This window comes from Colias philodice, chromosome 9, assembly GCF_061535455.1.
Source record: "Colias philodice isolate Cphi_HAF_F1 chromosome 9, ilColPhil1 Martin Lab GWU primary, whole genome shotgun sequence".
Classification (NCBI taxonomy): Eukaryota; Metazoa; Arthropoda; class Insecta; order Lepidoptera; family Pieridae; genus Colias; species Colias philodice.
The window spans coordinates 74,265-96,677 of record NC_143094.1 but is presented as its reverse complement, the minus strand read 5'-3'; the positions used below and the strand labels follow the sequence as shown (position 1 = coordinate 96,677).

General features: G+C 43.4%; 2 protein-coding genes across 2 annotated transcripts in view; both read right to left on the bottom strand.

Moving 5' to 3' along the window:
* Positions 1–22,413, bottom strand: part of dom (domino helicase) — a 41,360-nt gene that overhangs the window by 5,268 nt on the left and 13,679 nt on the right. The window contains exons 5-11 of the mRNA XM_089698558.1: positions 13,278–14,548; positions 8,004–8,324; positions 7,251–7,925; positions 6,747–6,955; positions 5,100–5,581; positions 4,692–4,943; positions 1,909–2,112 (exon numbers count right to left, since the gene is read on the bottom strand). Coding sequence (XP_089554684.1) covers positions 1,909–2,112; positions 4,692–4,943; positions 5,100–5,581; positions 6,747–6,955; positions 7,251–7,925; positions 8,004–8,324; positions 13,278–14,548 — 3,414 coding nt within the window. The remainder of the gene's footprint in view (positions 1–1,908; positions 2,113–4,691; positions 4,944–5,099; positions 5,582–6,746; positions 6,956–7,250; positions 7,926–8,003; positions 8,325–13,277; positions 14,549–22,413) is intronic.
* On the bottom strand, positions 15,413–20,892 carry LOC149485522 (uncharacterized). Its single transcript, XM_089698534.1, has one exon. The coding sequence runs from the start codon at positions 20,588–20,590 to the stop codon at positions 15,413–15,415; it is 5,178 nt and encodes a 1,725-aa protein (XP_089554660.1). The 5' UTR covers positions 20,591–20,892.

The following is a 22,413-nucleotide window of genomic DNA, read 5'->3' as shown; positions in this document are numbered from 1 at the left end:
AAATCAGTCAAATACCTATGTGCAATTATTTACCTCTAACAAATTGACATACGCCCAGCGCTGACCATAAAAACACAAAATGCTGACGGATCTAGGTGGTAACTTCGCTTGCATAAAACTATCAACTTTAGGGTAAAAGTGATCCAGACTTTTTTGTAGACTAAAATTTCGCATATTTTATATTCTGTACACTTTTTTGTATAACTTACCGTTTACGATTTATGGCCTATTTAATGAACAGGTTCATCGTTTTTGACTAATTACTCTTAAAATACTAAAGTAATCAATAGTGCCGTGAATTGTGTATAGTGTAGTGCTTAATATATTCTTAGTCTTAGTTTTAAATTATTATTATATGTATGTTAGTCTGTAAGGTATTTATTCTATGGGTCTGTACAATTTATTGTCTGTTACCTGAATTAAACAAAATAATAAAACGAAACTATCAATTTTTAAGAGCACTCTATTCTCTACAACTTCTGTTAGAAACGTTTTTTTGTAATGCCCACACTTTTTGAGTTATTAATTAATGTTTAATGTTGAATTACCGTACAAATTTCAAAAATCTAAAATAATTTACTATAAAAATAAATCTAATTTTTATCAATATTTTGAGCCGTTTCGGAAACGGCGAAAATTCACTTACATCTCACCTCTTCTTCGTCTTCATTACCTGAGCCCATGGCTACATACGCCCATGTAATATCCTACTACATGTATATTATTATAATTGTTTCTTTTCTAAAAAGCGATTCGCTTCTGGCGCTCGCCGGCCGCTACCGCGGTACTAACTTAAATTACATTAAGCAAGTTCTTAAAATATTCTGATTTTTTTAAATATTCGATGAACTCCTTATGTTTTATACGATCTGGCCTCATGTGGATGATAAAATCGTGAAACATTGACGATTTAACGATCTGGTTAAACTATTCTGGCCACTTCATGAAATGCGACCATTTCATGAAATGAGCAAATCTACGATATGATCACGACATATACATACTTATATTAATATACCTAAGTTTGTTAAATAAAAACTATTCTGACGAGGATCTAGTTCGAAGTTGTATAATTGACTGCCCAGTGATTCCCCTTTCTGTGATCTAATCTAGCCCATTATTTTCTGGACTGCAGAAAAAAGCTAACCTGTTTTTCAATCCTTGCATAAGTTATTTAATTTTTAATTTGATTACTTTAATTCATTGATGTATTCATTAGTAAAAAAATATTTCTTATTTACGTAATAAAATGATTTGTGTCAGGTCGAAAATGGCCTGAATAGCTTCGAGTAAGGATGGTCGACCGCGCCGCTTTTTTTTCATATATCAATTTAAAGATATGTTCAACAATTTTCCTGCACTATTTTAGTAATAAAAGAAAATTTTCCACACGTGGCGGACGGTCGTGCAGCGGGCGGCACCGAGCGGCGCGGGAGGGGGGAGGGGGAGGCGGGAGGCGGGGGGGGGGAGGGCGCCGCTCGGTCTCGCCCGTAAATGCTTGCACGCCTTACATCCCTGACGTTCGCGGTTCGGCGTCGCCGTTTTGGTGACATCTCGCGAGAACCGGCCGACTACGAACGGGGTCAAGCATTTACGGACGAGTAACGAGCGGCACCAAAACGTCGAACGTCAGAAATATAAAACGCAAGGGTACAGAGCGTCAAGTCATTTATTATCATCGTCGTCGGCGCCGGCGAGCCACGAGTCGAGCGTGCCGTTGCGCAGCGCCCGCCGCCGGGCCGCCGGCCCGCCCGCCTCGTCCAGCGTCCACAGGTTGATGTGCACCGTGCCGCGCGAGCGCGTGCGCGGCGTGGCGGGCGGCGGGCCGGCGGGCCGCGCGGGCGGGCCGGCGGGCGGCGACGGCGGCGGCGACGGCGGGGCGCGGCGCGCGCGGCGGCGGGCACGCACCTGGGCGCGCGCGTCGTCCGCGCTGTACGTGAGCGGCGGGTCGGCGGGCCGGTCGGGCGGCGGGTCGCGGTCGCGCAGCTCGCGGCGCGCGCGCTCCCACTCGCGCAGCTGGCGCCGCATCTCGCCGAGCGCGGCCCGCTCCGCCTCCGTGGCCGCTTCGCTCGTCTCCACCATCCTCATCGCGTACTTCTCCACGGGGGTCAACTGTAATGCAATTTATACCGTGTCATGGAGCGCGTGTCACTATTATGTTCAAATGAGCCTACACTTCGACGTGCACTAATATAATTACGACTTAATAGTGATAAATATGATCATTATAAATATAAATAGGAATTAACAATATCACGAACACGTGACACAACTAGAATTTCACGGATTCCATCCATAGTCATACATGTTTCAAAACAAAAACTTTTACTTTTATTGCACGCCTCATAAGCGAAGCGTTGAGGTGGGTACTACTGTCACTTCGCGCAAAACATCTGATTTTTCAAACTTAAAATGTCTTTATGTATCATACATTGCACTTGTAAGATAATACATACACACACATATTAAGAAAAAACACTATTTTTAACGTTCATGATATTTTTGATGTCATTTTTGTTATTTAAACTAGTTAAAAAACAGTTTAAAAAAGTTCTGTCTTGGACGTCCGTGTGTCTGTATGTGCGGATCCTTTTTCTTGTTAACACGATAGCGACCGAAATACTTTACTAATCGAGTCTTTTTTTTTCTCTTACGCTTGAGTATGCTCAGGAATAGAACCCTTTCATTTTTCAGGGTCTGATTCGATGTGGTTTAATTGTTATTAAATAAACAAAAATAATAATTAATAAATATTTATTAAAAAAAATTATGAGGCGTGCACTTTTGGATTTTCCAAATTATTTTTCAATTTATCCAGTATAATTAAGACTTATAGTAGAGCCATTTTTATAGGCAACATTTGACAGTTCAACAAAATTCAACAATGTAACCTAGTAACGACGAGATTGAATAACATGATATTTCATTTTGTTAGAACTGCACATTTGCTAAACTTTTTTCAATTACGATTACATATTTATAATAATAATGGCCGATATAAGTAATTTTAAGATTTGATTTTACTGATAAACTATTCTAAACGTAATAAACTATTTCTGATTTAAAGAACTGACGTCGCTACAATTTTGTGTCATTTATTGACACAAAATTGTCATTTATTCACACAAACTTTTTTCTTTTTAAATATCAGAGACGTTACTCTAAAAATCGAAATCTGACATCTAGATTCGATACATTGATTACTTGTGAATAAAAATCATTATAAATTAATAAATGCGTTGTTTTTTTAATTACATATTATACTTGTCTTATTTTGCTCCTTCAATTTACGAAATTAAGTAAATTGGGACATGGGACAGGTATTCGCCTGATGGATTTTAACATTGACATGTGTTTTAAGTTCGATTGACAAATGTTTTAAGTCCGTATCGATTAATTCACTTTAATCGATGTTTTTAAGCAGTTTACCTCTCTTCGAAGATAATATTATAGACGTCAAACGTTGCCTATTAAATTGGCTCGACTATAATAGTGATACATATGGTCATTATAAATACAAATAGGAATGAACAATATCACGAGTACGTGGCACAACTAAAATTTTACCGGTACCACCCGCGGTCATTCTCCTTTGCGCATTCTCTATTCACCAGAACTTTTATCGCATCAATCGTTAAAGCCAAAGATCTAATATTATAAGTGTCCTCTTTTTACGTGTTAGGACTGTAACGAGTATATCGCAAGGTTTATTTTTGTTTTTGTTAGTTGTCGCGCGGCTCGTCGTCCAGCGGCACGCTCTCGTCGAACTATAATGTGCAACAGGTGCGGGCTTGCCTGGTCCATGAGCGCGCGCAGCTCGGGCGCGTCGCGGCGCGGCGGGTCGCGCGGCTCGTCGTCCAGCGGCACGCTCTCGTCGAACTATAATGTGCAACAGGTGCGGGCTTGCCTGGTCCATGAGCGCGCGCAGCTCGGGCGCGTCGCGGCGCGGCGGGTCGCGCGGCTCGTCGTCCAGCGGCACGCTCTCGTCGAACTATAATGTGCAACAGGTGCGGGCTTGCCTGGTCCATGAGCGCGCGCAGCTCGGGCGCGTCGCGGCGCGGCGGGTCGCGCGGCTCGTCGTCCAGCGGCACGCTCTCGTCGAACTATAATGTGCAACAGGTGCGGGCTTGCCTGGTCCATGAGCGCGCGCAGCTCGGGCGCGTCGCGGCGCGGCGGGTCGCGCGGCTCGTCGTCCAGCGGCACGCTCTCGTCGAACTATAATGTGCAACAGGTGCGGGCTTGCCTGGTCCATGAGCGCGCGCAGCTCGGGCGCGTCGCGGCGCGGCGGGTCGCGCGGCTCGTCGTCCAGCGGCACGCTCTCGTCGAACTATAATGTGCAACAGGTGCGGGCTTGCCTGGTCCATGAGCGCGCGCAGCTCGGGCGCGTCGCGGCGCGGCGGGTCGCGCGGCTCGTCGTCCAGCGGCACGCTCTCGTCGAACTATAATGTGCAACAGGTGCGGGCTTGCCTGGTCCATGAGCGCGCGCAGCTCGGGCGCGTCGCGGCGCGGCGGGTCGCGCGGCTCGTCGTCCAGCGGCACGCTCTCGTCGAACTATAATGTGCAACAGGTGCGGGCTTGCCTGGTCCATGAGCGCGCGCAGCTCGGGCGCGTCGCGGCGCGGCGGGTCGCGCGGCTCGTCGTCCAGCGGCACGCTCTCGTCGAACTATAATGTGCAACAGGTGCGGGCTTGCCTGGTCCATGAGCGCGCGCAGCTCGGGCGCGTCGCGGCGCGGCGGGTCGCGCGGCTCGTCGTCCAGCGGCACGCTCTCGTCGAACTCGGCCAGCTCGCCCTGCGCCTCGGCGCGCGCGGCCGCCGCCGCCTGCGCGTCCGCCTCGTCCTCCGCCGCCGCCAGCGCGCTCTCCAGCTCGCCGCCCTCCGCGCCGCCCGCCCCGCCCGCCCCACCCGCCCCGCCCTCCGCGCCGAACAGCTCCTTGATGTTCGCCTGCGCGGTCAAGAAATATATAAACGTAAAATTATCTTAAAAAGAATACTAAAGCGATCGCTATTATGGACCTATTGCCCGAAGATTATTCCTTTTACTGAAAGACTAATATTTCTTAAAAAAACGACGGAACCGATAGGCTAGAAGCGCACTGACCGCCCGCAGGTAGGAGGTGGTGAAGTGGCCGTCCTCGATGGCGAGGTGGCCCAGCGCGCGCTTCTGCTCGGCCTTGCGCAGGATGTTCTCCTCGACGGTGGCGGCCGTGACGAGCCGGAACACGTGCACGTCGCGCGTCTGCCCGATGCGGTGGCAGCGGTCCTGCGCCTGCGCGTCCATGGTCGGGTTCCAGTCCGAGTCGTAGAACACGACCGAGTCGGCGCCCGTGAGGTTGAGGCCGACGCCGCCGCTGCGCGTGGACAGGATGAAGGCGAACACGCGCGCGTCGCTGTTGAAGCGGTCCACGAGCGGCTGGCGCAGGTCCACGCGCGTGGCGCCGTCCAGCCGCAGGTAGGCGTGCCCGTGCAGCGACAGGAACGCCTCCAGCACGTCCAGCACGCGCGTCATCTGCGTGAAGATCAGCACGCGGTGCCCGCCCGCCTTCAGCCGCCGCAGCAGCCCGGCCAGCGTCTGCAGCTTGCCTGCAACGAGCCCCAAGCACACGTTAACACCGACCCTGCCGCTTCACCGGCTCAACTTTCTACCATGACAAATAATACTACGACAATACTACACTCGAGCACGAGGTAAGACGAACGGTATAAAAAAGTTACAGATTTTTTAAATAAATTCAAAATATTATCATAAATCGAATCAGGTAAATAATAATTACAACGTAAACGTACTAATAAGATATGTAATAATAAGACCAAATATAAATGCATTTTAAGTTAAAACTAAGCTAAACTAATATTTTATTAATTATTGGTTTCTATCTTACAATTTGGTTTTTAAAGTGAAACTTTTATTACATCGTCTCAAACTTTTTGGTCTGTGTAGCGCATGTCACGTGTATCGCGGCTGCCGAGTAGGTATACCTACTCGGCAGCCGACCGTCACGCGACATGCGCTACACAAAGCAGTGTTCGGAACCGTTCGAACAGTTTCACTTTTACCGTGGTTTCATAAAACCACACAACATTTTTATGTCTCTATGTTTTGTTTGGTCTTTATGTTTAAATTACATAACATAATAGAAGAGTTTTTCTGTATCGGATATATTTTACAGAGTATTTCTATTGATTATGAATAATTCAATAAGTGGGCGGGGCATGTTCATGAAGTACATATTACTTGTATGACATTTTAACATAGACAATACAATCCTTCATAGGCGTGAAACTGTCAAAAAGCAAATAATATAATGGACAGAGTATGAGTAAAATGACAATAATAACTTTTTAAAAATAAAAAGAGAAATATCCTTAATGAAACGCTCCTTTAATTTACAATAATTATAGTATGTAAGGTAAGTTATTTTAAAACGAAAAATTATATCAAATTCAGAACATAAATTAATATAATTATATTTGCTTAATATGAAGTATCGTGCACATCGAAAATATTACCAACACATACAAACTTTTTTCTATAGTTAATATTTGTCTTTGTTATTAAAAATCTATGGATGCGACACCCGCTACTGTCGATTTCGCTAATACCGTACGTAGGTAAACACGCTCGCTCGTCTGCGTGTGCCATTTCGAAATTATCGTATGAAGATTCCCTACTTGTCGTATCTGTATATTGTGCTTTTATTTCGTGATGAGTATAATCGATGAGTATGTAGGGGGGGGGGGCACTGACCGCAGTCGTACTGCAGCAGGCGCGGGTGCGGGAAGGCGACGGCCTGGCGCGCGGCGGGCGCGTGCAGCAGCGCCAGCGCGCGGCGGGCCGGCGGGCCCAGCGCGCGGGCCAGCGCGCCCGCGGCCCGCCGCCAGGCGCGCGCCCCCGGCCCGCCGCCCGCCGCCAGCACCGCGCCGCCTGCGCGCGCCGCCGCCCAGCATACGCTGAACCTGCCGCAATAACAACAACGTTAGTGTGTGTGACGGACACACGGGGCGAGGCGCTCGTGTCGAGAGAGAGAGTAAAAAAATCCTCACAAAAAGAAATCGTATGAAGTGCGACTAAAATGTTTATTTTATTTTTATTTTTATTTGATCCGCTAACTGGACGTTCCGACGTTTAGAAATAGTGAATATACAATCGTAATCTTTGTGACTTTTACTTGGACGGCCTTCTAAGAGCGAACACGACATGCAAACAATTATACTGGATTAAATCAAACTTTAAATATTTCGTAAATCGTACCGGTCAATAACGTCGTGCATCTCCGCGAGAACGTCTTCGATAGATTTGTGCGGCACCAGCGAGAGCGGCGGCGGCACGGCGAGCGCGGCGCGCAGGTCCGCGCCGAACAGCGGCAGCCGCCAGCAGCGCCGCTCGTTGGCGGCCGCCAGGCGCCGCAGGCAGCCGCGCCGGTGCGCCGCCAGCCGGCCCGCCGCGCCGGGGGGCGGGCGCGCGGGCGGCGCGGCGGCCGGGGGGCCCGACGGCGGCCCGCCGGCCAGGCGCGGCGGCGCGGCGGGCGGCGGCGCGCGCGCGGGCGGGGCGCGCGGCACGAGCCGCAGGTGCAGGCGCAGCGCGGCGGGCGGCGGGCGCGGCGCGGCGGCGGCGGGCCGCTCGGCGAGCTCCTCCACGAGGCGGCGCGGCGGCGCCAGGTGGCGCGCGCGGTGCGCCGCGAACGCCTCGGCGCCGGCCGCCTCGAGCGAGGCGAGGTCGCCGCCGAGGCGCGCGGCGGCGGCCACGCGCTCGGCGACGGCCGCCACGAGCGCGAGCGCGGGCACGCGGCACTGCAGCGGCGCGAGCTGCAGCGGCGACGACACCGGCCGCGGCTCGAACAGGTCCGGGTGGTTGCACACTTTTCGCAGTTGCATCAGCACGTTGATCACGCTCAACAGATTGCCGGAGGCGAGACTCTCTTTCGTCCTGAAAGGAAAAATGAGTCGAGTCAGCGTTTCGAAGTCTCCGAAACGCTAAAAGGAACGCATCGGAGCGCAGACGTACTTGGCGCGCGACATGAAGTCGTCGTAGAGGAAGCGCTGGCGCTTGGCGAGGCGGCACATGAGCACGTGCTCGTACTTGCGCGGCATCTGGCGCTCCACGTCGGCCTTGAGGCGCCGCAGCAGGAAGGGCCGCAGCACCTCGTGCAGGCGCCGCACGAGCGCCTCGCTGTAGCGCGAGCTGCCCTCGGCGATGCCGGCGACGGGCGCGAACCACTCGCGGAACTCGCTGTGCGACGCGAACACGTCGGGCATCAGGAAGTGCATCAGCGACCACAGCTCCAGCAGGCTGTTCTGCAGCGGCGTGCCCGTCAGCAGCAGCCGCCTGAGGAGCGGTCGAAACGTTAGAGAAACGAACGAATTTATTTAGTTTTCAGAATTTCCTCCCGTTATATACGACTATTTTTCGGTGTCACGAGTGCCATTTTTATTATTTTTTAATTGTTTGATTGTATTGAGATTGATTGTTTATTGACATAATATATTCTTTTTAATAAATGTTTAAAATAAACAGTGCTGGACGCATAATAAGAAACACCTGACACGATCGATTATTCATAAAATGTATTTAACATTAATCTATATAGCCACAGCAAATTAGATTCAGAATCGTCGATCAGATCGAATAATTCGTGTAGTTTTGAAAGTTACTACAGTTATTCCTAAAGGTGTCCCGATGAATATACTAAAAGCCCCCGAGGGAGGGACACAAGCCGGCGGCGGGGGAGGGGGGGAAAGGTCTCTTTTTCAAGGTTTTTGCTTGTAACTCGAAATTTTTTTCATAATATCTCTTTAGTGACTTCTACATTAATTATCTACATTAAATTTCCTATAAATTACGTCTCAACATTTTTACTGTACGATCAATACTTTAGGAGATACAGAGTATTAAAGGTAAGAAAAATAAGAAACAACATAGTTTTACAAATTTTAATGATAATAAGAAATAACATCTTTTTTTGCACGAGTATGCCGACTTATTAGTCAAATTGTGTTTCATCTTCGTCATCTTTATCACTAACATCGATAGGGGGTCCATTAGTACAAGCTCCTAGGCAGCCGTTACAGATAAGACTACACATAATGCCCGCTTTTCGGCAACTGCATTTTCCGGAACATCCACTTATACATCGGCAAAAAATTGAATTTAACAACGCTTCAGGAGCAGGAGGATCCAAGGTCGTGATTGGTTCTAAGTATCCATCGACTCTTCGCTTCCAACCCCATATTTCAGGAGGCAGTTGGTTCCCAAGCCACTCCTGTACTTGATGGAATACTCTGTAGGCGTGATATTTTGCTGACCCTTTGGTAGGGGGGAGGGAAGAAAGATCCGGTTTGGGCTTGGTACAAGATTTCAGAAAAACTGTGAATCGATGTCCGTTGATCTCTGACTGAGTACAGGGCGCTCGGTATACTGCAAGAAACATTTTTTCTCCGGCTTCTGCTATAACCTCCTGAGTTGACGTTGGGTCATAAAATACAGTTGCTGTTTCCTTTAGTGACGGCTTTTGATCAAAAATCTTGATAATTGATGTTTTTCCCTTCCTGTAAATAGCTGAGGTTGTATCACACCCACTGAAACTACTTCTTCCCTCCCCCCTACCAAAGGGTCAGCAAAATATCACGCCTACAGAGTATTCCATCAAGTACAGGAGTGGCTTGGGAACCAACTGCCTCCTGAAATATGGGGTTGGAAGCGAAGAGTCGATGGATACTTAAAACCAATCACGACCTTGGATCCTCCTGCTCCTGAAGCGTTGTTAAATTCAATTTTTTGCCGATGTAAAAGTGGATGTTCCGGAAAATGCAGTTGCCGAAAAGCGGGCATTATGTGTAGTCTTATCTGTAACGGCTGCCTAGGAGCTTGTACTAATGGACCCCCTATCGATGTTAGTGATAAAGATGACGAAGATGAAACACAATTTGACTAATAAGTCGGCATACTCGTGCAAAAAAAGATGTTATTTCTTTTTATAATTAAAATTTGTAAAACTATGTTGTTTCTTATTTTTCTTACCTTTAATACTCTGTATCTCCTAAAGTATTGATCGTACAGTAAAAATGTTGAGACGTAATTTATAGGAAATTTAATGTAGATAATTAATGTAGAAGTCACTAAAGAGATATTATGAAAAAAATTTCGAGTTACAAGCAAAAACCTTGAAAAAGAGACCTTTCCCCCCCTCCCCCGCCGCCGGCTTGTGTCCCTCCCTCGGGGGCTTTTTGTATATTCATCTGGACATCTTTAGGAATAACTGTAACAACTTTCAAAACTACACGAATTATTCGATCTGAATAAATTAATTTTCCCATACTAATACTAATATTATAAAGAGGAAAGGTTTGTAATTATATATATACTAGATTTCCGCCCGCGGCTTCGCCCGCGTTTTCAAAGTTATTTCAGACTTATTAACATATAGAAATTTTCCTGACTTAAAGAAATTTTCCTTGTTTAAAGAAATTTTCCTGACGTATAGAAATTTTCCTGGATTATAAACATTTTTGCGGCAGAGAGAAATTTTCCTCACGTATAGCAATTTTCCTGGCGTATAGAAATTTGCCTGACGTATAGAAATTTTCCTGACGTATACAAATTTTCCTTATCTTTATAAATTTTCCTAACATATAGAAATTTTCCTGACTTATAGAAATTTTTCTAGCTTAAAGAAATTTTCCCGATGTACTTATAGAAATTTTCCTGACGTATAGAAATTTTCCGGACTTATGGAAAGTTTCTTAAATTTTCCTTTCTTATGGTAATTTTCCTGGCGTATATAAATTTTCCTGGCTTATAAACATTTTCCTGACTTATACAAATTTTCCTTATCTATATAAATTTTCCTAACATATATAAATTTTCCTGACTTATAGAAATTTTCCTTGTTTATAGAAATTTCCTGACATATAGAAATTTTCCTGGATTATAAACATTTCCCTGACTTATACAAATTTTCCTTATCTTTATAAATTTTCCTAACATTTAGAAATTTTCCTAACATTTTAAGAAATTTTCCTGACGTATAGAAATTTCCTGACATATAGAAATTTTCCTGGATTATAAACATTTCCCTGACTTATACAAATTTTCCTTATCTTTATAAATTTTCCTAACATATAGAAATTTTCCTGACATAGAAGTTTTTTTTGTTTATAGAAATTTTCCTGGCGTATAGAAATTTTCCGGACTTATGGAAATTTTCTAGCTTATAGAAATTTTCCCGACTTGTGGAAATTTTCCTGACTTATAGAAATTTTCCAGACTTATAGAAGGTAAAGCTTAAAGAAATTTTCCCGCCGTATAGAAATTTTCCGGACTTATGGAAAGTTTCCTGTCTTAAATTTTCCGTTCTTATGGTAATTTTCCTGACTTATAGAAATTTTCCTTGTTTTTAGAAATTTTCCTGGATTATAAACATTTTCCCGACTTATACAAATTTTCCTTATCTTTATAAATTTTCCTAACATAGAAGTTTTCCTTGTTTATAGAAATTTTCCTGGTGTATAGAAATTTTCCAGCTTATAGAAATTTTTCCGACTTGTGGAAATTTTCCTGACATAGAAATTTTCCTGACGTATAGAATTTTCCCTGGCTTATAAAAATTTTCCTGACGTGTAGAAATTTTCCTGACGTATAGAAATTTTCCTGGATTATAAATATTTTTGCGGCAAAGAGAAATTTTCCTCACGTATAGAAATTTTCCTGGCGTATAGAAATTTTCCTGACGTATAGAAAGTTTCCTGACGTATAGAAATTTTCCTGTCTTAAATTTTTCTTTCTTATGGAAATTTTCCTGGATTATAAACATTTTTGCGGCAAAGAGAACTTTTCCTCACGTATAGAAATTTTCCTGGCGTATAGAAATTTTCCTGGCGTATAGAAATTTTCCTGAAGTATAGAAATTTTCCTGACGTATATAAATTTTCAGGCCATTGGAAATTTTCCTTTCTTATGGAAATTTTCCTGGCGTATAGAAATTTTCCTGGCTTATAAACATTTTCCCGACTTATACTGCTGTCAAAAGTTACCCATGGCCATGACACATTAATACGAATAAACACATTTTCGCATTTATAATATTACTAGAGGTCCGCCCCGGCTTCGCCCGTGGTACATATTTCGCAATAAAAGGTAGCCTATGTCTTTTCTCGGGTATCAAAATATCTCCATACCAAATTTCATGCAAATTGGTTCAGTAGTTTAGGCGTGATTGAGTAACAGACAGACAGACAGAGTTACTTTCGCATTTATAATATTAGTATGGATGTATGGATGTATGTATGAATGTATGTTTGTATGGTTTTCACGCATAAACTACTGAACCGATTTAAAAAATTCTTTCACCATCAAAAAGCTGCATCTTCACTGAGCAACATAGGCTATATTGCATTTTCAAAAAAATTAGAAATCCTTACCAAAAATGCAATAATGTAACCCAAGGTTTAAAATATTATACTTTTAAAAAGTTATTACTGTCATATTACCTGTGCACACTTTACGATTACACCCTGTATATATAAAAATGAAAACCGTTTTCCGTGAAATAATTAATCTCTAGTGCGTTGTCAAATAAATTTTGTATAAAACATAAGAAAGTGAAAGAGATAGATACAGTTAAAAGTAATAATCAGTCTTGCATAAGACGTGCAGGCTGTCTACAACTAGGCCTTCTAAAAGATTTAAAATAAATACAGTTTATTGAAAGTTTTTGTGTGGGCTTTTTATTTTACTAAAACCAGCGCCTGCTCACAAATTTTATCTGCGTATCATCCCTGCGGTAAGAGCGAGCCAATGTGTAAGGTGTTACTAATTATGCGTCCACCGCAGTATTAATTATAATTTGATTTTTTTTAAATAGATAGCTTCCTGCCTATCTATAAAAAAATCAAAATCTGTAGAGTAATTTTAAATATCTAAGCACACAGATGGCAGAGGGCTACTTTTCTTTATACTATGTTATGATATTGTCTACTATTCAACTATGTGGAGCTGTGTTTATATTTGCATGCTAATGCACACGCACACACACACACACACACTGACACCCATGCTCTTATTGGCCCTTTCACACACATACTCACTTTCACACGCACACACGCACACACTCACTTATTAATATTAAGCTTTATTTATTCACACACACTATTTATTTACAATTTGCTATGACCAGATTTAAAATACTTTTCCTTCAAAACCATACAAAATTCCCAGCCCATATATTATTGTTCTATAATTATTATTTAAGGCTTGCATGGCCAATTGGCGTCGATGTCTTACCTCTCTGTTTGAAAATTGAGCAGCATCTGCCACCGCTGGGATTTAAAGTTTTTGATGTTCTGGGCCTCATCGAGTATTAAATATTTCCACCGTTTCCTTCGAAAACTTTGATGGTCCTGAACGACTAGTTTGTACGAGGTTATGCACACGTGAAAAGAGTTCGCTTTCGTCCAACCGACGCGTTTCAACTTTCGCTCTTTGATCGTCCCGTAATAGGTGAGTATCTTGAAGGCGGGGCACCACTTCTTGAACTCCATCTCCCAGTTGAGCACCACGGAGGTGGGCGCCACGACGAGGTGCGGCCCCCAGTCGCGCCGCTCCAGCGCCAGGTGCGCCAGCAGCGCGATCGTCTGGATGGTCTTGCCGAGCCCCATCTCGTCCGCCAGGATGCCGTTGAGCCGGCGCGCGTGCATGGTGGCCAGCCAGTGCAGCCCCACGTGCTGGTACTCCCGCAGCGAGTGCTTCAGCAGCCGCGGCACCGGCGTGCCCACCGCCGTCTCCGACAGCGTGGTGCCGGTGGGCTGCAGCGACGCCGCCAGCGACGCCGCCGCCTCCACGCGCTGCGAGCCCTCCTCCTGGTCGCCGCCCGCCCCGCCCTCGGCGCCGCCCGCCCCGCCGTCCATCAGCGCCTCCAGGGGCTCGGAGCCCGTCGACTCGCCGCCCTCCGAGTCGGTGTCGTGCTCGTCCTCGTCGCCGTCCGCCTCGCTGGCGGTGGAGGAGGCCGCGCTGGCGGCGGGCGAGCGGGAGCGCGGGGAGCGCGCGCGGTAGCGGCGCAGCAGCTCGTCCAGGTCCAGGTCGGCCTCGTCCTGCAGCGCGGCCAGCTCGGCGGCGGTCTCGTCGGGCCGCTCGGCGCGCTCCTGCTCGGCGATGGTGGCCTCGTCGTCGGCCGAGTCGCCGTCGGGCCCGTAGTCGGAGGGCGGCGGCGAGTGCGCGGGCACGTAGCCGGGCGGCAGCAGGTCGCCGAGCGCCAGGCGCGACTCGCGGCGCAGCGCGGCCAGCTCGTCGCGGTGGTCGCCGGCCGAGAGCGCCGCCTCGCGCTCGGCGGCGGCGATGGTCTCCTCGTCGTCGTCCGAGTCGCCGCGCGGCTGGAACTCGTCGTCGGAGGGCGGCGTGTCGGGCGCGTCCCCGGCGCCCGCGCCGCCCGCCGAGTGCAGGTTGGCGGCCAGCTGCCGCGAGTATCGCTCCGTGCGGTCGACGATGTAGCTTAGTTGCTCGTCCAGTGCTTCTTTCCGGGCTCTCTCCACTCTCTGGACGCGTTTCCATTCGACCAGCTAAAAATTAACAAGTTAATGTATGTATATTATATTGGCGACGTTTATAGATACTCTAACTGTGTGAGTAATATGCTTAGGGTGGATTTCACCAAACGAGAATAAGTCTCTGTACGGACTCGTACACCTGGGATGCTGCTGCTAGTAATAAAACTAAGCTGCTAAATAATATGATTTTATTGCTATGCTGTAATGAGTTACATACGTACGCGGCTCGCGACGTTTTAATGTGAACTAACGCTATATGTAGGTAAATGAAAATGCTGTGATATACAAAAATGATGATTTTGCACTCTGTGCGGTTGCACCGTACATGCTCCCGGGCAACAAGAGTGATGGAAATGAAAGCTATGATAGATATGACGATGAGCTAACCTATTACAAGGTGAAAACAATATTCTTAAAAGCTATTAACAAATGATGCCCGACAATCATCAGATATCGAACTTAAGGCTACTGTTGAGGCAATAAGGTTCACTTTTGCTTGGTAAAACTGGGTTTAGTAAAACGCACGTCTGATCTTGATAACGTTTATTTCGTTACTAAAACACAAAGAATAAACTACTAAAACAGTAAAGCTACGTACTAGCGGCGGCGCATACATACCGCCCACCAAAACCTATAGGTAACTAAGTAGGTTTTATCTTAATTAACATTTTCGTTAAACTTTTTGCATTACATAATATACTATCGAATCTAACTTAAACATGCATTCTTCAAATAAACAAAAACAAAATTATTCTATAATGAAGTTATACAAATCAATAATCAGTCACTGTTATTATCTAAACATTGTACATTTAGATTAGTTATATAATTTAACATTTTTTTTTACATAATTTAAATAAATATGGCAACTAATATTTAAAGATCCAAGTCATTATTTATAGGTAATGGGCATAATTTGGAAATTGATCGCTTCATTACTTTTCCACGGCATTTTAAAGAATACACACGACATATCCCGTCCGCTCCCGAATGTTTTTCTAGAATACGACCCAAAGCCCATTTACCAGGAGGTAAATGTTCTTCCACGACCAGGACCACATCTCCCACTTTGAATTCATCTTGTCGTTTTAGCCATTTGGGTCGTTGCTGTAGACGTGACAAATATTCTGTTTGCCATCTCTTCCAAAAGTCTTGTAGTAACCTTTGTGCATACTGCCATCGTGAAAGTCTGTTAAGGTTTATGTCTCTCAAATCTGGTTCGGGTATATTGATTGGGGCTTCACCGATGAGAAAGTGACCAGGTGTAAGAATATTCAAATTATCGGTATCTGTATTGTCGATTGGACACAATGGTCTGGAATTTAAGCATGCTTCTATCTGGCACAGCAATGTTGTCATCTCTTCGAAAGTCAGATGCTTATCTAAAATTCTTCTTAAGTGATATTTGATGGATTTCACCCCCGCTTCCCATAAGCCTCCAAAATTTGGACTGTAAGGTGGATTGAAGTGCCATTGTATGCCATCTTCTGCTAAAGTACCCGGTAGATGGCCTGGTATTTGTAAATTAGCTTGTTGGAACAGCTCCAACAATTCCTTGTTGGCACCTACAAAATTAGTGCCTTGATCGCTCCAAATGTGGCTACATCTTCCCCTTCGAGCTACAAAACGTTTTAACGCGCCTAAGAAAGAATCAGTGCTTAAATCCCCAACTAATTCCAAATGAACTGCTTTGGTAGACATACATACAAATATGCAGATGTATGCCTTATTGGGTTTGGACCCTCTACCCCTTGAAGTTAAAATTTGCAGTGGACCAGCGAAATCTACGCCGGAGTGTAAAAATGGCCGTGACGGAGTCACCCTCACCTCAGGTAAGTCTCCCATAATTTGTAATCTGGGTTTTGCTTTAAGTCTAGCACATACAAAACATTTATTTATATATGATGAAACAAGTGATTTAATTTTAATAATCCAAAAACGGCTTCTTATATAATTTATAGTCAATTGTGTACCACCGTGTAGCGTCTTTTTGTGTGCATCAGCTATTATTAAAGTAGTTAAACAGCTCTTATTGCTTAAAATCATGGGATGTTTCTCCGTTTCTACAAGATGGGCATGCCTGAGTCTGCCGCCCACCCTGAGAATATTTTCAGCGTCCAGGTAAGGATTAAGATTTTTAATACAACTGTTGCCTTTTATTTCTTTCTTTTGTTTTAAATCTTCTATTTCTTCTGTAAAAGTTTCCCTTTGGTCTAATCTTACACATTTATTTAAACTGTCGTGTAGCTCATTTGTAGTTATAGCCTTAACTTCTTTAATTTTCCTTCCATTTAGAAACCGCGTGCAATAGACTATTGCTCTCAGTAATTCATATAAGTTATTAAAATTTTTAAATTTATTTGACCAATGTGCCTCATCTACTATTTTTGTATTTGCTATAATCTTTTTTCTTTTTTCTAGGTTGGTGTCGTAAACTAAATTGTTCAAAGAAAGCTGTTCATCTCGTAGCCATTTTGGACCTTCCCACCATAATTTACAATTTTTAAGTTCAGGTAATAACATTCCACGTGAAGCAACATCGGCAGGATTTTCTACAGAAGGTACGTGGTACCATTTATTTCCTATAGTTTCTAAGATAGTTGCAACCCGATTCCGTACAAAGGTTTGCCATCGAGAAAGATCTCCCTGAAGCCAGGATAAAACTACGGTTGAATCTGTCCAACCATATATCCGATCGGTTGGTATGTGTGTAGCGTCACTTATTTGTTTTAATAATTTGGCAAGTAAAACTGCACCACATAGTTCTAAACGGGGCAGGGATACAGGTTTAACCGGTGCAACGCGACTCTTCGCAGCTATGATGCCTGTAACATATGAATTATTTTCTACTTTGACTCTCAGGTAAGCTACTGCGCCATATGCCTTGGAAGAAGCATCACAAAATCCATGCACTGTAACATCAGACATATTTTGAGTATGACTGTATAACCATCTATTTATTTTTATATCTTTTATATTTCTTAAACTTTCTTTAATCTTTAACCAATCTTCTTTTATTTCAGGTACTACTTCTTCATCCCAAGAAATTCTCATCAACCACAATTTTTGAATTATTATTTTTGCAGGCAGGAGTACCGGAGTTAACCAACCGAGAGGATCAAACAAGCGTTGAATTTCCGAGAGTATGGTTCTTTTGGTTATTGTTGCCGGTGACGCAGGTAAGTCAGCATAATAATGTAAAGTATCATCGACCACATTCCACGATAGCCCTAACGTCTTTACTGTTCCTTCAAACTTAAAATCTATACTCAGGCGAGAGCTTAGTTCACCGGAAGAAAAGTTTTTCAAAAAACCCTTATTATTTGATGACCATTTTTGTAATTTCATTCCTCCTCTTCTTAGTATACTTGAAATTTGTTTCGCTATTTTTGTAGCCTCCTCTACCGTATCCTGACCGGATAGTAAATCATCCATAAAAAAATCATTTTTTATTACATTAGCAGCCGCAGGATAGCCTCCTCCTTCATCGTTAGCAATTTGGTGAAGAGTTTTTACAGCAAGATAAGGTGCCGATGCTGTGCCGAAAGTAACTGTCAATAAACGATAATCCTTTATAGGCTCATCAATGCTATTCCTCCATACAATTCTTTGATAATCAGCGTCCTCTGTTGTGATTAATATTTGCCTATACATTTTTTCTATGTCTGCGACAAAGGCAATTTTCCGAAGTCGCCATCTCATAATCAAGGACCTCATATCTTCTTGCAGCAGTGGACCAACAAGTAAGTCATCATTGAGCGATATATTATTTTTGCCTGTTGCAGACGCGTTGAAAACTACTCTAACCTTGGTGGTATCACTTGCTTCTCTAATAACTGCATGATGCGGTAAGTAAATAGATGGGTTATTAATTTCGCTTTCTGGAACTTCTTCCATGTGGTTTAACTTTATATATTCATTAATCACATTTATATACTCTCTCTTTAAATCCGGGGATTTGACAAATTTGGATTCTAATTGTTTAAATCTGAGAATTGAAATATCACGGGTATCGCCTTGTGTTGCTCGTGGGGGTTCATGTCTTACAGGTAATTTTACAACATATCTTCCTTCCGCTGTTCTTGTATATGTATCTTTATATGTTCGTTCACATGTTTCTTCTTCTATGCTTAATTTTTTGTTTGTTTCAGGATCCAGCTCCCACAACCTTTGCAACATTTCATCCATGTCTATACGATGGTGCATAACTAGCATTTCATTATTAGACTTAATTTCCGTATTGTCTAACACGGAACCGAATAATATCCATCCCAAGCTTGTTTCTTGGGCGCATGGTGAACCAGGAGGACCCTTGATCAAAGGTTCTTTGATTATTTGTGCATATGTGGTTACGCCCAGCAGCATATCAATCCGTCCAGGTATATTGTATGTAGGGTCGGCTAATACGAGACCTTGAAGATGTGACCATGAATTTTCACTGTCTATCAAATGTTTGGATGGTAACACATTTGTTAAACGAGTAGTAGAAATGACATATGCATCAATCAACAGTTGGAACTTGTCGTCATATCTTGATAAAAGCTCTAATCCCACCGTGTGTTTTACCTTAGTTTGTGTAGATCCTATTCCCGTAATACTTACATCTATAGCCAATGATTTACGTTTAACTTTAAGCAGTTGAGCAGCTCGTTCGCTTATAAAGTTCGCTTGTGAGCCTTGGTCTATTAGCGTGCGGAGTACAGTTACTCTGCCGGCGCCATCTGTAACAGGGACAAGAGCGGTAGCTAGCAGAGCAGAACCTTGTTTAGTTGCTACGAAAGAAGAGATAGTGTTAACCTGTTCCTCTAAGTGTTGCTCCTGCTGTTCTTCGTCTATCTCATCCTCCACCTGATTAAAGTGCGATTCTATGTTGCTGGGTTTGACCACGGCCATTGACTGATGCAACAAAGAATGATGACGCCGTTGACATACCTTACAAGAAACCCGCAAACGACATTTGCTCACCATATGTCCACTGCACAAACAATTAAAGCAAATATTATTGGAACGAACAAACTCATTCTTTTGTTGTGGTGTAAGTGATATAAATTCTTTACAGTGACATAAAGCATGTTCTAGTTGACATTTTGGACAGGGTTTAAATTGCACTGCGGGCGTCGCTATATGGAATGACCTTTCTTTAGATGTCGATGGCGTTAACAACTCCAAAGTACGAAATTTTAATTGTAAAAACTGTTGTAATTGTTCCCAACTTGGTAATTTGTCTGTATCAGTTTGGACATACTCTTCCCAATCCTTATGTGACTCTGGGTCCAATTTCTGTACAACCAGAAATATAATTAAAGGATCCCAAGAGTCTGTGATTATGTTTATGTTTTTTAAACTATTAAGGCACTCTGTGGTAGTGTCCAGTAAGTTTTTTATTAATTTATAATTTTGTGAGCTCATTTTCTTTTGATTAAATAATCTTTTTAATATTGAATTAACCATCATTTTTTTATTTCCAAATCGTTTATTTAACAAATTCCAGGATTGCTCATAATTAGCTTGTGTTATTTGAACATGTTTTAATATATTTTCAGCTTCACCAGTTAAGCTACTCTTTAAATAATATAATTTTTGTACATCCCCAAGCGCGGAGTTATTATGCACCAATGACTGAAACATATCTCTATACGAGGGCCAATCTTCATATGAACCCGAAAACGTCGGTAGCAATATTTTAGGCAGCTTTAACTGCTCGTTCGCGTTATTTGCAACTTCCAAACTTGTTCCATAGGCGGGACTCTTATTAGCGTTTATTAAAAGATCTTTCAAATCGGCTTTGATGCATAAATAAAGATCTTCAAATACAAAAAAATCTTCGTTCACAAAATATGATATTTCACATTTCTTATCTTTAGGCACTGTTCTCACTAAACTATTGTGAGCCTCTTTAAAAGTGTTCCAATACTCCTCAATACTTTGTAAGCGGGCTTCCACGTACCCCTTCGTCAGTCGTTGTTTTGGACACTTTTTTAAATTATTTTGCGCCTTTTGTAATAATAAAGCCGTATCTTCCAATAAGGCGAGTAACTGCTCGACACCACTCATGTTTAGTCTTTTATCAATATTGTACGAGTAACGAATAAACGTGTAAAGTAAATAACAATAATCTGTAACTTGTCACTCATTAGAATCCTTCCGTAGAAACCGGTTTCTCGATGTAATTATCATTCAATTATATCAGTCAATTATATCCGGCGATGGACCATATGTTGAGGCAATAAGGTTCACTTTTGCTTGGTAAAACTGGGTTTAGTAAAACGCACGTCTGATCTTGATAACGTTTATTTCGTTACTAAAACACAAAGAATAAACTACTAAAACAGTAAAGCTACGTACTAGCGGCGGCGCATACAGCTACACTTTTCTAAAATAGGGAATTGTCTTTTATTGATTCACTGAATGACGCACACACACATTGCTCTGCTTTTTGTTTCACACACACTTTACTCTGCTTTTTGTTTTACACACCTTACACTCACATACTTATCACTAAAACTAACACATGGGTCACTGATGGCACGCTGCGCGCTGGTACGCGGCAGGCGCTCGCGCCGCGGAGGGCGCTCGCCGCCGCCGGCCGCCACGCACACCACAGGCCCGCTGCTGCTGCTATCCCCTGAATGCGCTTCCCGAGAGCTAGCAGGGAGTCGTTGTAGCTTTTTTACCCAGCTCCAAATTTGATGGGTAGCGTTCATGGGTGTTTATAAAATGCTGAATCAGTTGGATTTCGGATACACCTCCGGCTCAATATTTATCTTATAAGTGTGTTGTTTATGTGAATTAATCATGAATATTTAGCTTTAATCTCAGACAATGTATTCGCAATAATATATCTGACACCATTGATAAGGCCTGGTCGCGTGCGCCTCGTTGAATCGAAATGCTGATTCAGTAACATGCGGTCATGGAACTCCAATTGTTTACAACCGTGGCTTATTTGTATAATACGATGTTACAATGAATATTACTTTTTAAAGTTTCATAAAGCTGATGATATCCAGATCATTGATATAATTAATTATTAATAAATTTTGAAGTTTGGTTGCTTATTGGCGTAGTTAATTAATTTCTATCCATCTTCAACTATGTTAATTTATTGAAGAATATAAAATGTTTGTCGACGTTTATTCTTGTTATATTGAAGTTGTTACTGTATAATATTACGTTTGTAGCTGACGTGAGCATTAAAATAAATAATGTTAATTTGAACGATAGATAATAAGTTTATATGAAATGTTTTAATTGAAATGCGCTTTTTTCGGGGTGCTTGCTGGTGATGAGCTGCTGGTATGACTCTGTAGCTTTTGCTGATTTGTTTCTTCTGTGTTAACAGGAAGAATGGACAATTTAATAACCGGTCGCTTGATAATACCCGTCTTAGTTTTTACGCTTACGACTCTGACGTAGCCGTCTGATCCAGGATGTAATTCAATCACACGACCCAACGCCCATTTTCCTGGAGGTAGAAGAGCGTCGTGTATAATCACGATGTCGTTCAACTTGATATTAGGCTTTGATGTTTTCCACTTGCTTCTGGCTGATAATGACGTTAAATATTCAGCTCGCCACCGTTTCCAAATATCACTAAATATTTTTTGCGTCAATTGCCACCTCGTTCTCTCATCTCTCTCAGTTTCTATGATTGTTAAAATTGGACCGCTCGCTAAAAAGTGGGAAGGTGTGAGATATGCTAAGTCATCAGGATCTTCAGATAGAGGAGATAGGGGTCTCGAATTTAGACAAGCTTCTAGCTGATAAAGTAGAGTGGCGAACTCTTCGTACGTTAGCTTTTGATCGCCTAGAACTCTACGTAAATGATATTTCAGGCTTTTAACCGCTGCTTCCCAAAGTCCTCCCGCGCTAGGCCA